This window comes from Ptychodera flava, chromosome 4, assembly GCF_041260155.1.
Source record: "Ptychodera flava strain L36383 chromosome 4, AS_Pfla_20210202, whole genome shotgun sequence".
In the NCBI taxonomy this organism is placed as follows: domain Eukaryota; kingdom Metazoa; phylum Hemichordata; class Enteropneusta; family Ptychoderidae; genus Ptychodera; species Ptychodera flava.
The window spans coordinates 18,394,401-18,410,474 of NC_091931.1; the positions used below are offsets into that span (position 1 = coordinate 18,394,401).

Consider the following 16,074-nt stretch of genomic DNA (forward strand, 5'->3'; position numbering starts at 1 on the left):
TGTTTGGGGTTTTTTGCCTTTATAAACTTTTCCCAATGTATGAGGAACCTTTCTGGGGTTTATTCAATTTCGTGGAGAGTTCTTATGTCATCATAGAAGACAGTCTGTAAGGAAAGTAATACGTGAGTTATGGTTTTCCGATCTGCAGCCCTTCTCGTTTAATTTTCGAGGGAAAACAGTTTTATGCTCCCAAGGAAGTGAAGAATGAGGTGACGAGTGAGTGTCCGAAAATGTAGTCCTTTCCCAAAGGAGTATTGTCAAGGACCTGGCCGTGTGCGGGCGCTTTTAGGCCTGTCAACTTCTTTCCATCAACTACTCACAAAGTCTCTTTCTAACATTGTAACTGTAAGAAAGGAGACGTCTGCGTACACTTTAATTTTTGACGAAAAGCAGATTGATTGACCGCTATATCTAGATTTCATTCATGGATGCTTTGTGAAAGCTACACCAGTCCTCCTTTCCGAAAGTCTGGTTCAATTGCAAACTTTTGTGTGCCGAGTTTTTTTTGCAAGACAACTCCGCATGTTGGGAGTACAGGGCAAAGAAAAGTCACACAAACAATGCCAAGCAGGAACTGAAGTATAAGATCTATTTTGTTCTTGTCATGTATTGTTTCGCTGAGTATGATCAGCACTTCTGTAAGTTTTGAACATATATCTGTAAAAACTCATGTCATACTTTTTTCTTGTAAATATACTCACTGACCTTACAGGTTTATTAAAATTTATAATTCTTTAGATTGAACCTGCCGTTAAATGTCTGGTAAAGTTGTGTTTTTGACTTATATAGAAAGAACAAAAACTGGATTTCGAAAGATGGTATGCCGTGTGTGACAGAAATATATAAGGATGATAATTTGTGTTATTTACGACCTCATTATTTCTTCTCCACCCCATACCCTTAGAACGCTGCACTTCAATTACCAGAGTCGATCATTTATCTATTCTACAAATGGACCTATTCAACAAGAGTATGTAGAGAAGAGGGACCACAATTTTCATTCATCAAAGTCTAATGTAACCCATTTTTCTTTACAAGTAATATTAATAATAAAGTTTATTTCGTACTTTGGCCTCCAGCCAATGCAACGCTAATAAATAAAGAATACGCATGCATCGTCACAAGAACACAGAGGATAAATAAATCTACATTACGAAATCATGATACACGTACAGTACAACACTTGTTAATCTACTCATTTAGTGTAAATCTTTCTTTTCGTTTGTTTGCGAAGTAAACAAACTTTGCAAAATGTTAAGCTGGTCTATTTTCCAGTTTCATAAGTTGAAGGTAGGTATGGTTTTTAAAAAAATAAACAGGAAGGTATTTCTGGTGCAGATCGTTATAAAAAAGGACAGACTAAACAAAAATGATATTCGTCTTTAATGACATTTAACTTACATTGTAAACATATTCGCTCGTTCCTTGCAACACCATATTTACGATCAGTCTCAATTCTCAACTGATGTGAAGAAGTTCTAAGTCTACAAAGTGCAATTCTTAAGTTATTATCCTCTAAAGTTGACAAATACGATTCACAATTAGAATTAATCTTGAATTCACAATACCTGTCTAATTTAGAATAACCAACCACTTCAGACCTCCATAAACTGAATGTAAACATCGCAAAGTCTCTGTTTTAAAATATTAATAAAAGCTGATTCATCTTCGACACTTTGGTTGAGCCAGACAAGACCAAGAACACGAGAAAATAATAGCGGTTTCCCTTGTAGAGCCCAAGACTTACGTCCCAGTTCGACTTGTGCTTGTTCATACATAAAACATTTGTAAGCAAACTGATTTGTATCCATTTTCAAAATCTTTAAGCGATATTGTACAATACGAATATATCTTCAGTAAATTAAAAGAAATTCTTCCCAGTTCACCTTATATAGTTGGATTTCCTGAGTTATAAACCCAGTACATATCTGCAAAATTTACGGTGTACTCTTTCCACGTTTCCTGCTTTGTGAAAACCCCAGATTTCACTTCCGTACATAAGTATATGTAAAATTTTACAATAAAAAATTGTCATAGCAATTACAGAGTAAATAGAAATATATTTAGACAGAGCTCTTTTTAAAGAAAAAATTGAGTTAAAAGCTTGTTCGGCGATTATCTTTTAAGCAATGTCCAACCGGCCACTACTTGAAAACTTAATGCCTAAATAACTAAAATTTGATATAAGTGAAAGCCTTCTACCATTATAAAACCATTTTTATAACGTCTCAGACCACCCGCTTTTCTAAACGCCATTACTTTGGATTTGTCATATTGACTTTAATTTCCATTTCGCCTCATAAATTGACAAATCGATCGAGAAAAGTTGAAGACCAATGGCGTTGTAGCTAAAAAGAATCAGATCGTCGGCAAGCAATAGGTGAAAAAGTCTTAACATTCAAACATGAAGTTCTACAAATCTTTGTTCTAAATGCTATCATCTATAAATAATGCAAAAAGTAAGGGTGATAAAATTGAACCTTGTTGTACTTTACACAGACATTTACATGTTTGTGTAATACCATACGGTGTTCTGACTTTTGCTTATATATTTTGATACATAGAATGTAATAATTAACACGATTGGAACTAATTTGGGATAATTGGATGGTGAAGTAATGCCGATTTAATCTACATATAGTAATCTCATCTACTTTTCTTTTTACATTACACACTTGTTTTTATGAGTAATTTGTATCATTGCAACATTCAAGTATCTTACACCTAACGCTTTTGAGAAATTTAAAAAATATAAAAATCCTATTTTCTCAAATTAGTTCCAATCGTGTTTAATATAAGGTTATTCACAAAATACCGGGATTTATGTCCGAATACATCTTGAGGTGGAGGTATTGTCCTCGACGCTAGGCGTTTCGGACATTACCTCGTTGGATATACGAGGACATAAATCATAGAATTTTGTGAATAACCTTACTATTATACCATTTTAGTCAAACAAAAAATCGAAATCAAGGCGTTTTTGGATGCCCGTCGAGCACTGCACTGAGCGATCGCGAGAACTCGTTCAACCCGCGCTGCCCATTGCACGTGGTAAAAATTCTAGGTCAGCTGCATATAATTCACAGGTTTTGGACTGATCATGATTTGTGGAGTAAGCTTACAGTGTGTTAAGAAGTATATATTTTTGTAAAAATGTAAAGTGTTCTCTTCTTTTTCTTCGGGTTGATGTAAAGGTGGATTGAGGTCAAAGGTCAAATAGCGACCAATAATACTTAAAGTTATTGTACTCCGCGTCAAAGTGATTGGCCTCCGCGTCTTCTGATACCGAAACTTACTGTATGACGAAACTCCATAGGTTACAGACGCAGGTGTATAATAATGTATAAAATATCATAATTTCCTTGACAAATCCTGACCTCACTGAAAATGATTCAGTGGATACCATTTCTTAGTACTGTCACAACAAGTGTTCATTCCCGTGTTAAAGGTAAACACTCTGATGCACATGTCCCCCCTCCGTATGAAATACACCCTGTGAATAAATGCAGAACAAGTTGCAGTCAACAATTATATTTTAATGACATCCTCATAAACGGCAAGTTGTGTCCGGGGCAACACATACAAGCACAGAAGAACAATTGAGAGCCCTTGTCGCTTTATTGGTTCTACCCTAGACTTGGTACAAGTCTGTGAAAAGTAACCAATTTAGTGATGCAGTGAAGTTATCGCGAGATTCGATGCGCAAATCCACTACCCAGAGAGTTCAGTTCCCACAAGCGTAAAGACAGCATTGGATAGTATTATAGAAATAACGGACGGCACGCTGACCATTAACGTTTATTTATGGCAAGGGAGAGAGAAAAGCCAAAAATTAACGGGCGAGGCTTGCCGAGCCCGTTAATTTGGCTTTCCTCGAGCCCGCGCCCATAAATAGACATTAATGGTCAGAGCAGAGTCTGTTACTTCATTTATATTAACGACGAACCCCGAAACACCGTCAAAATTTACGAAAATTTCCCGTGCGAACGACAACGGGGCCCCAGTACTTGTCAGTGAGTTGTGCGCGCGCTGCAAAAATTTTGCAAATCCGGAGATTTTTTGTAAAAAAACGTCTAGAATTGGCCCACAAATGCTCCATGTTATTTTTTGATTGATTATGATCTTTGTACAAATCACTATTTTCGTTTTAGCTGTAAAGTTTCTGTGTTTACGATATTATTCATATTCACTGGCATGAAAACAAACCATTACTGTGTATTTGTGGGCAGTCATGTGGTCGAGCTCGACAAATTAAAACGCACTGGACAGGGCATGGTAATATAATGCGGAATCTCAGTCGAAACGTTTAATATAAAACACAACATTAATGCAGTAAAACTCCGTGAAATGACTAAGTTTACACTAACTTCGACCTGGGTGCCGTCAAATCTTGAGTACCCATGAATGTATTACCTAAGGTATAGTGTGAGCCTCAAAAGTGAAAGATTTAAACTTTTGCTCAAATCCTCCTCAGTAATCTTTCAACAATTCGCTCTCAAAATCAAGAATACAAATCGGGGGTCACCGTCCAAATTATGGTACTAGAGTGACAAATTACCTAAGATGTACCGATATTTAAAATTCAAGTGGCCGCCATCACTGTGTTAACTCCATGTGGAAATGTAAAATTTTCGATTTTCGAAAAACTAAGACAGTGAAAACATTTCTTTCATCGAGAGCTTTAAAATGAACCCCATTGGTGGTAGATCAGAAAAGAACTGGTAAAATTTCAAAGCCTTATTTGGAAGGTGTTCACTTCAAAGTGAAATTATGTTTTAGTAAATATTTTCAAACACACCTTTTCATGCTTTGATAATTTAAATAGAACTTCAACGGCCATAGTTGCAGTGATCCGATCCCGTGGATTCCATTTCCAACATCGTCTCATCAGAGTGTAGAATTCTTCATCACAGTGTTGTGGCTTTTTAAGACGGTAACCATTCTGCAGTCGCCTCACTAACTCATCAATATCAATGTTATCATATGGCATACCTCCTGTATAGGTATGAAAAATCACGGACAGTTCATGTTCATTGATAACCGTTAATGAGCAACTTGAACGTTTCCGCCTTCTGTTTCTCATGATATGTACCAAAACACAAAACAAACTCCGTTCCATGTCAATTTTAGAATTTGACGGTTAAGTGAGTGATGTAGTTTTGAAAATTAAAAGAATAAAAAACGAATACTTAATACCAACGAAATCACAATTTACTAATTCAACGGTGAGGTATCAATGCAAGAAAAAGTTATTTTACCTAGTGTTGCTGTCTCCCATAAAAATACTCCGAAAGCCCATCTAAAACAGGAGCAAAGTGAAAATTTCAAGAAAATACCTATGTAGTACTAACGATGTATATATTTTTCTCGATTTGGCTTAAGCTAATATTACATATATACACACCTTATAAATTTCTTTCGTGTGACCATACGTTTATTCAAAATGAACAACTTACAACATAGCAACAAAATAAATATTACGATTATAAACTAGACCAGTTAAAGTTCGTGCCATATGAAAAGTCCTGTGAACAAAGTTGACATTTTATATCTCATGTACAATGATGTATCTCAGAACATTTAAAAACTGTGGCTTTGCACCAAAAGTTATGATCCTCTACCTGTCACCCATGTCTTTGTAATATTTCACTCAGTAACTATAGGAGTAAAAAACTTACATGTCACTAGATGATGTGTACACACTGTTTGTTAATGATTCAGGAGCCATCCAACGCACGGGAACCCTGCAATTTTTCTGCACCAAAACAAGAGGAAATTTTGAATTGGATATTTTTTCGACAGGTAAAAGGGTTATTGATGTAATTACATTATCGTAATTTATGTTTGGGACTAGATTAAACTAGGGTAAATATTTTACTGTTCATCAATCATTCAAACATAGAACAAAGAAACCCACAAGCATGAAAGTCCATAGAAGTTTCTATCTCAAAGAAGCCTACATTTACCATCTAGTGTGCATGGTAGACCAACAATGGAAAGCATAATTCACGATAGCTATTTATTCGTCTAAATATACGTCAACACACAAATAAGCCTACTTACCTTTGAGGGAGGTCTTTGGTATACTGCAGTCTGGTAGATGTCTCTTGCAAGTCCAAAGTCCCCGATCTTGGCAATGTCCGTGTTTGAAATCAAAACATTGCGTGCTGCAATATCACGATGCAGTACCTGATGGAAGATAGAATACTGTCAAGCATGTTTCACGGTATTTATTTTTTTAGGTTCCTCCGTGTTCGTTCTCAGGAGACGATATCATTCTTACTGCTATAAGCACGATAAACGTAGATTTTGAGGACTGCATATATCACACTAAGTCATCGATGAAAATTCTGATAATAATTCTGTGAAGGGAGCTATATATTCGTCAATTTAGTTTAGATGACTAATTGAAGTTAATAAACTGCATCACTGATTGACAAGTAAGATTCGCCATATGGCATTTGATAAAACATCAAGTTAATGATTATATAATAATTAGTGATGCCGTAACCTTAATATCGGCAAAAGCCTTCCTCATTTATATTGTGCGCATCGTCCCATACGTATGCAATATGCATATTCACCGTAGGTTCATCAGCGTGTATTTAACATAAGTTCACTGGTTTTAGAAAATTTTGAAAATTTCTCAGGAGTAGATACGATAATCTTTAAGGGACCACAGGAGCCATGTCTCTCCGATACCTCATGCACGCAGCCCCCAAATGCCATACGCTGAAAGACACATATGTCATTCACCTTCGTTTTTTCCATATGCTGCAATGCCAGGGCAACGTGACAACAAAACTTCATAAGACGTCTTCCTGACTCCAAAGAGGAATCATATTGTTGCTGTAATTTCTTTAGCTCTGAGTGCATATCGGTACACATAAGCTCTGTTATAATCATCTTCTTGTCTGTAGAAAAAACGTGTATCAAAGTCAGCTTGTAATTTGAACCTTTGAATTTGTCTTATTATAGTATGCTCAGCTCTTCAAAAACTATTTTCCTTCGAATTTTTTCTCATACAATGCTCAACGACACGCTAAGCTCGTCTATGTCACAACTGCAAGTCTTCGATGAACATACATTGTTTAGTGAAAGCAATGGTACGGTCCGGTACTTAGAGAAGAAAATTACCATCTACCCCATGATATTGCTTATTTTCTTATCGCAAAACTATAAAGACGTACTGGTGACGGTTTTGCAAAACTGAGTCTAATGTATGCAGATTAATTCTTTTCATTTGCATACAATATCACATTTTCAAAACGAAGACTTTAAATCTTTGATTGATGCTTTTTGAGTGATGTCTACAGCTACAGACATCAAACAACAAAAGTAAGCGCCATCGTTGTGTTGTATTGGCAGGGATTAAAGCTTTGCCAGACTCTTGCCAAATTGGTGAGATATTCAGTGCAGCCTCCTTTTAGCCCGCCAGTCTGCAAGGGGGTCTGGTACTGCTTGAAATACCTGCAAAGTGGTAGGGATTTCAAGCAGTATTCGAATTTCTACAACACAAGGGACAAGGAAGTTATGGAGTCAGGTCCTTGGGAAAATTAAAACATCATGCAAAATATCTTTTTTGCGCTTTTTATTGATAACATTGAAAACTCAATTGGTCCATACAGCTCAATGCTTGCTGGTAATGATCCAAAGTGTTCAAAAGAAACTCTTCCAAATTTTTGATGCCAATGCATGGAAAACATAAAAAAATTAGTCATTTTAAATACAATCAACCATTGGTCTGCAACAAAATTGGAATTACTAAGAAATATTACTACACAAAAAAAATTAAAAAATGATTTCAATATAAATATTCTTGCTGTAAATATAGATAATGAGCATATCTTTACTCAGAAAAATTACAAGTTGTTAAATGTTCACAAACTTAAACAGTGACCACGCAAGAGATGTAGTCAACAAGATCACACAATCCTATTTTGCAACGATCAAAGAGAACAGACTGAAGGAGGGAGGGAGGAAGGAAGGGTATGGCTCTGTTGGCAGTGTTGCTGCCAGGAATTTTAAATCAAGGGACACTCTGACCGCCTATCATTTACTTTTGGCGATATTTTGCACATTTAGGGACAACATGTGTCAGTTGTTAATCACATTTTGCAAAATCTGCACGATCTGTTGAGTAATGCTATGTTAATTGGCAGGGATTTCAAGCAGTACCAGACTCTCGCCAAATTGGCGAGATATTCAGTACAGCATGGCAAGCTTAAGCTGTACTGAATATCTCGCCAATTGGCGAGATTCTAGCACAGTGCTAGAATATCGCCATTTAGCGAGATATTCAGTATAGCTCAAACCTTACCGACAGGCAAATGTCATTCCCAGTATCCTAATAGAAATGAAAATGTTTCCAAAACATTTATTTAGAATAGCAATATCGACAAACCCAGGTTTTTTTATTAAAAAACCATACCAAAATGACCATCACTTAAAGTCAGCTACATACCTTTTAGACACTTTCAGATTTTTATTTTTTTCTCAATTGAACACGTCCCAAACCCCAATAAAGTATACATTTTTGAAAGCCCTGTTATAGAGCTATCCGACCAAGCACAGTACACGGTCATTATTTGCATAGGAGTCACGTGACAAGCGTTTTGCTGAACCTTCCAAAAACCGGTTTTTCCCTTCTTATGCGAACACTCTGCAAGATTTCCGGTTGGAATTTCTTCATTGACAAGCCTTGACAATATCCTTCAAAACCGTGTCTGGGATTTTCTTTATATGCCTTTGTTTTTTTTTAATGCGCTCTTAAAGGTGTTAGATGAAGGTGCTTTTCCAGGAATTTTAATTATCACGCCATATAATTTGAATGGAGCCTCCGGGAAAAAATCGCAGACACGGTTTTGTAGGATATTGTCAAGGCTTGTCAATGAAGAAATTCTAACCGGAAATCTTGCAGCGTGTTTGCATAAGGCGGGAAAAATCGGTTTTTTGAAGCTTCAGCAAAACGCTTGTCACGTGACTCTTATGCAAATAATGACCGTGTACTGTGCTTGGTCGGATAGCTCTATATCAGGGCTTTCAGAAAATGTATACTTTATTGGGGTTTGGGACGTGTTCAATTGAGAAAAAAATAAAAATCTGAAAGTGTCTAAAAGGTATTTAGCTACCTTAAAGTCAGATTTTTTCATGAAAATAATTGGAACTCAATTCAAGGTTTCCTTTTTTACACTTTTTTCCTGAAAATATATCACTTCAAAATTTCTTTCTTTCAAATCCGTTTTTCTCGAAAATTTCTTGATCTTTTTCCCCAATTTTTAGTTTGGAATATTTCCAGGGAAAAACCCGATTTTCTCTTGGTTTTCGTAAAAGGGGGACTCTTTTTTGTTGTGTTGCATGCATATGCTGTAGCTAAATGTCCGTGTACATGAACTTTTGGAAAAAGATCATCTTTGGAATGTTTAGAAAATTGAAATAATTACAAACCTTTAACATATCGGAACTCACCACAAAGGGAATTGATCTGCATGTGCCTGCTACATCATATTGTCTTTGTGCCAGCTTTGCGGAATATTAATTCGGGTGGTCAGCATGGGTAGTTAAAAGCTGGTAAATGGGAAGCCATCTTTCGGATTCAATCGGAAAATCATGCACATCTGGTATTGTTATAAAACGTGAATTTCCCCTTTATTTACAATTGAAACCGGATAGCAAAGGGTGTTTGCATTGACTTTCATTATTGAAAAAATGAAGCATACCTGTTCTCAATCATGCAAGCTAATGACACCAACATCAAACTCATTCTAGCAATTACCAATTTGAAAGCACATCAGCCAGTAAAAATGTTTCCATATAGCTGGAAAACATGGATATGGCATTTGTTTCCGAGCAAGAATACTAGAGCCAAAATAAACGTTTCGATGTTGACAACAAATATCACGAAAAGTTAGTTTCTTTTATGTTTCAAAATGGGTCAGCACATGGAAGGTATGCCAAGTTTTTGAGCATGCCACAAATAGTTAAGAATATTTCAAAATACTGTGAAATTCTTCATCTCGGCATTTTCGTAACTGAGAAAGTCACCTTTTTAAAATTCGAATCCATTCGCTTCAATATGATCCGAAGTAAGGCGCCATTATTAAAGGCGTCAAACATTCGACTTCACACAAATCGCCATTTCTTACCTGATTTCCAATTGGTAATAACGCCAATCAATGGGATTATATGTGGACATTGACTTAACAAGGTAAGTGTAGTCACTTCATTTTGATAGGCAGTCTGATATTCAATGTCATCTGGCGCAAATGAAAACAAGGTCATTTCAATCAAATATAAAGCGAATAAAAACTTGTCTAATAGAAACATTACATTTCATTTTTGTAAATTCTTTTCTTCCCGGTTTAAATAGTCTTTACCTAAGTTTGGGTAACCAATAATTGTAAGAAATACCACTGTACATCCGATGGTCATGCAATAATACAGTGATTACGCAAATGAAATGTACATGCAAGATGAGTTAAATATATATAAAGAAGACCAGGATTTACCCTTTAGGATTTTCACTGCAACGTTTCTTTTTTCATTTCCAACCGTTAATGTGCCAGAATGTACCATGGAAAATTCCCCTTGCCCAATGATATTCCCAACAACAATTTCTTTCCTATCAAATACGGGCACTTCATCCTGGAAAATAAGGCACAAAAGCAAGTAATACTGGACGGGCGACATCTTTACAGTGTACTCAAGTCAAGCTGTTTCCGTGTTTTAGTGATGTGATATTTTTGTGAATACTTAGAAAAATAATCGCAATCATACCAATCCATAATCCAATAACACTATGTCAGAATTTGTAAGACAATAGTTGTAAACATAGACACAAAACAGCACAGAACAGACAGTAAATAGACGGTACACAAACAGAGTCAAATTCATGAAAGAAAGATATATGGACCTCTGGCCGAAAAACCAAGAAGTGATGTCAGGTGTTTCAAAAATAGTAAGCGCATCCTGCCCCACATGTGGCACCCGCCATATATCAATCTGTAAGTCAGATAGGTAGTGGTCACTAACAAGGTAAGTGTAGTCACTTCATTTTGATAAATGTCACTGATGCCATCAGTGATCATTTGTCGAAGAGAGCTATTGTATTTATCTACCAGCTTGCGATACCTGCCAAAAAAGCGTTTAAATGTAGAGAAAAGTCTTGCTCTGGAAGAACTTTATCGAAGTTATCGTGTCTTGAAGATTCTTAAAATAAATAAAGAGTAAAGCGTAAAGACGCTTAGCAGGCTAAATACAATGTACAGTGCATTTACTCGGTACCACAACTCAATATATGAGACGGATACATGGAATGTACAAAACACACGATCAGCTTGGGTATCACGATATATTTCAAAGTAACTGCGGCTCATTGATCAATTAAAGTAAATGAGCATGGCAAAGCTCTTTTAGGACTGAGAGACAAACAGTTGATTACACTAATTTGATCTACAATGTAACTGTTTGAACAATTTCAGCTGAAATTTGAAGAGTGAAGAGGATTTCTCGAGCTGAAACTAAATAGAAACACACAGTTTCTTGTTTCAGCTTTTACTGAAATTGTAAAAACAGCTAAATTGTAGGTAAAGTGCAATCAACTATAGCAGGTGTTTAAACACACTTTTTGGAGTAGGTAAAGAAAGAAAGAGAAAGAACAGGAACAATATCCAATCTTCTGTAAAACTGAGACACGACTTACCGGTATACAGAGAGACAGCCTCGGTTCACGCAGAGGCATGTAGTTATGTCCCTTCCTCTTCTTGAATAAAATGACAAGAGCCAATGTGACAATTGCAATGAAGATAATTGTTAGCAAACCAATCGAAGATATTGTCACTTTGTCGTTCATATACGCTGGACCTGGAGCCAAATCAAGAATATATGTATGGAGAATGGCAAGATTTTTGTCAGTCACATTTGTCATTGCACCTTAATAAGATGGTTACACTCATGTAGTAGCAGATTCTTCCCTGAGTAAAAAAAAATTGATGGCAAATGCATAATTATTTCAACACAAAAATAAAATAAGGCGTAATGCCTACATTTCACACATAATTCAGAATATTAAATTTATCAATTGTCATGCACACTGCTAGGTATCGTCAGATATTTATAACTCTTCATCAATATGCCTTTTAAAGTCTGAGTAGAAAAATAAAAGAATATTGGTTGCAGGGGCTATGCTATAAACTCCTATAATAATTGCATTTGAAATTGTGTGCAGTAGTATTTCGCAGGTTACACATACATACATACATACATACATACATACATACATACATACATACATACATACATACATACATACATACATACATGCTGTAAACATGAAATACATACATGCTGTAAACATGAAATACAAACATGCGGTAAACATGAAATCGATGGATGAAAATCGACGCATACACTCATACCTACATCCCATGGATACATTTTTGATACTCTTTCAAGTGAGATAATGGATTGGTTGAATTAATGAGGGCGTTCCCGTTCTGACATTGGTTATGTTTCATTCCTCCGTGTGTGGTGATTGAGGTGGCTTCACTTGCCCCTAACTTTTCTATCTAAGGATCCTACAGGATTCAACAGGGCGTACACAGGTTCACCAACTTAGAAATCGGAGTTCGCCTCAAAATTGTAATGATTTATAATATATATATATATATATATATATTATATATATTCACTCAAACAATTCATGCCAATTTAATTTCATCGCATATCCTTACAATTTTGAGGCGAACTTTACATTCGAGTTCTTTATTCAACAGGTTTTAAATGCCTTTACAAAATATTTAAAGCAGGGTATTGTATTTCTGTGAAAAAGATATTCCTTTGGATTAATTATTAACTTCATTTTATATGAGTATTTGTTAAATAGTACTTGGTAACATGTGCAACAGTGTATTACATGTGTGAATAACTGTGGAATGGCTGGTGAACATGTGCATTCTTGACATTTTCAAAGTCATACCTTAACTCTGCAATAGTCTTCACCTTGGTAATAATGTCCAATGTACATTTTGATAAAGTAATAAAGACGGTAGTTTGTAAAAATAAAACTTACCATTTACCGTAACAGCAAATATGCAGGATGCAGAGTTATTACTGCTGTCTACAGCTTTATAAATAACAATTGTCGTCCCGATTTCGAATAGATCGCCAGACCGAAAATTGGCGCTGACCGCAGGCGGACCTGCGTTATCTGTGCTTCTGACATTCGGCCAACTGATGTTCACTTTGGTCGAGAAATCTCTCACAAACTTCGTGATGTTTAAGGGACACTGGATAATTGGAGCCATTGTGTCTGTCAATATAACACATTAAGTGCTTGAGTAATGGGAAGGTAGCAGACATGGAAAGCTCTGCCGTCAGATGTAAAGATATATGTACACATAATTCCTCTTCTCTTCTGACTGATTCGGTTGTTCTGCACACTACTGCTGTAGTCAACGGCATGTATGCAAGCCTAAATATTTCAGGGCATAATATTTATTTTAAATAAATTGTAATAAGCCATTGTATACCTCGATCACATTTTTCTCCAGACCATCCAGTGTGACACATACACCCGTGGTATCTGCTGCAGTTGATATAATTGACACAGTCACAACGATGTTGACAGACGTTTCCCCACATACCAACTTGACATCCTGAATATCACAGGCAGAATATTAGGATTGATAACATCACAGTCAATTAATTCCAAGAGAGTACTTCATGATTTTCACAATAAGGAGTGATTGAAAGCAATAAACATCATATAAACAAATGTCACTCGTCCATAAGTTTCTTATATTTACCTTCAATGTTCACCTCCAAAGAATTAGAGATAGCATATATACTTGGGTCTTTGGAAGAAACGTTACATCTGTAAGAACCCTCAAATTCACTGGTCATGTTCTTGATCTTGAGCTGAGTTAGGCTATATTAGGAAAGACATTCATCAGTGATCACAGTTGTAAATTTCGGTCCAGTGAGTAGTTCAGGATCCAAGTTGACTTCGCTCGTTTGAGCAAGGCGCCATGAGAAATTGGTTTGCAATTATATTGTCGTTCAATCATTTGGATGCAGTATGAAGATAGATTCGTGTTTAGCGTTTTCAAAGCTATTCGATATTCGATAATTGACTGTTTGTGCAGGACAAGATTTGAAACTCGACACAGAACTTATGGCGCAGGTATTATATTGGTATTGTCCAAATATTTACCTTGTAAGAAAGGCTCAATACAAACTTTAAATATGATACTTATATTATATCACTGATTCTAAGGACTTCAATAGCAGTATTATAAATGTTCTGCCAAAAAATACAAAGTTAATTGTACCTAGCAAAACTAGATCGAATACACTGTATGAATTGTTGATGATAATTCAACCTCTACCCTAACTCTCGCTCCGACGTGTTGTCACTTGCAATTAACGAGTACGCATGCTAAACAAGGCAACCTTATACGTTTATAATAACTTACCCTGGTATGGAATTAGAAATCACCAACGTCTTTTCCTCTTCTGTCAACAGCTTTTCATTCAATTCAAAAAATAATTCCGCGGGTGAAACATTGATGAAATTACACATAAGTCGCACAGGCGAATAGTAAAATACTTCCTGACGCGAAATCATCAATGTTACTGATGGATCCATTGCTACAACACGAGAAGTGACCACTGGTTAACAAACAGTTTTAGTGATATAATCATAGTTTCTTAAATTTTCTTTTACGAATGTTATAAATTAGAATATCACGCTTGACGATAAAATTGCATTCCGAACTAATAATGAGTTAATAATAATTCAAAGGTACGATCTTTGTCGTACATCAAATTAACTTGATAACTGTCGGGTGATTATTTATCTACATTGCATTCTTAGCAACTTGTAAGTGACCTCTTTACAGATATGTGAACTTGGAGAGCCTTCACAACTATGAAATGACTATCCATCAGGAACTATAGGAACGTAAGGCAAACAACTTACGTATATCACAGACTGGACCACGCCAGCCTTCATCACATTGGCAAGCACCATTCCATGCATGACAGGTTGCTCCATTCTGGCACATACAGTCATACTCACAGGAACCACCATATTTGTTCAGTGGACATCCTTTGAAGAAGAAGCACTTTTATTAGTGTTGACGTAATAGAAGCAGGAGGGTCAAATAGTATGACAAAGATTACTTATCCTGTGAATTAATTGCAATATTCAATGATATCGTTTCGTGAAAGAAGTTAACCACTGTAAGATGTTGTGCGTATCTGATCTCGGAGGGATGCAAAGCTTTTGTTGACTGTTTCCAGCAAATTGGGACTGTGATATTGTCTGAGTACTTCGCACACTTTGATGACTTTCATGTCGCTTTTCGTAGCACGTACGGTTATAAAGGCGTTATAAAGGCAGAACGCACCACGGAGACAGAAATTCGGGCATTCAAATTTTACCGAATCTTTTCTGATCTACCATTTGTGGTTATTTATTGTAAAGCTCTTGATGAAAGAGAAAACTTTACCGTCTTAGTTTTTCTAAAACTGAAAACTACATAGAGTTAACACAGGGATGGCGGCCATTTTGAATTTCAAATATCGGTAAATCTTAGGCAATTTGTCTCTCTAGTACCAAAATTTGCACATTGACCCCCAATTTTTATTCTTGATTTTGAAATTGAATGACTTAAAGATTACTTAAGAAAAATTTGAGCAAAAGTGTAAGTCTTTCATTTTCGAGGCGCACACTACTTCAAAACACACAAGTGATAGCGTTTGAATTCGTACAAGAATACCGTCAATATTCCAAAACGTGTTTAGCAAAACTTTACCGATACCAAATCGATACAATAGGCGAGTCTAATATGCCATTTATCTATAATGAAAGTTAATTTATCCTTTGGCATGGTTTTTTGACTTTCATTCTATGAATGTTTGTCATTCATTTGCTATAAAATGTACACTTCTTGACACTTACCTACGTAAATCATTTCAACAATTCCAAAACTAAAGGGTCTCTTCAAGCTTCCCTTTGTTGCTAAGCGTACATCAACATCAAATCTCTGACGAACATGTGTATCAATCATT

At 36.0% G+C, this 16,074-nt stretch overlaps 1 protein-coding gene across 1 annotated transcript; it reads right to left on the reverse strand.

Moving 5' to 3' along the window:
* Positions 1–1,038: 1,038 nt before the first annotated feature.
* Positions 1,039–16,073, reverse strand: LOC139131053 (insulin receptor-like). The gene is made up of 15 exons (XM_070696988.1): positions 15,965–16,073; positions 14,981–15,109; positions 14,475–14,649; positions 13,806–13,927; positions 13,530–13,655; positions 13,070–13,309; positions 11,702–11,862; positions 10,509–10,644; positions 10,146–10,256; positions 6,757–6,914; positions 6,064–6,189; positions 5,679–5,755; positions 5,259–5,299; positions 4,799–4,995; positions 1,039–3,493 (listed from the first exon to the last, which is right to left on the reverse strand). The coding sequence occupies exons 1-15, from the start codon at positions 16,071–16,073 to the stop codon at positions 3,443–3,445; spliced, it is 1,959 nt and encodes a 652-aa protein (XP_070553089.1). The 3' UTR covers positions 1,039–3,442.
* Between the last annotated feature and the right edge of the window lies 1 nt (position 16,074).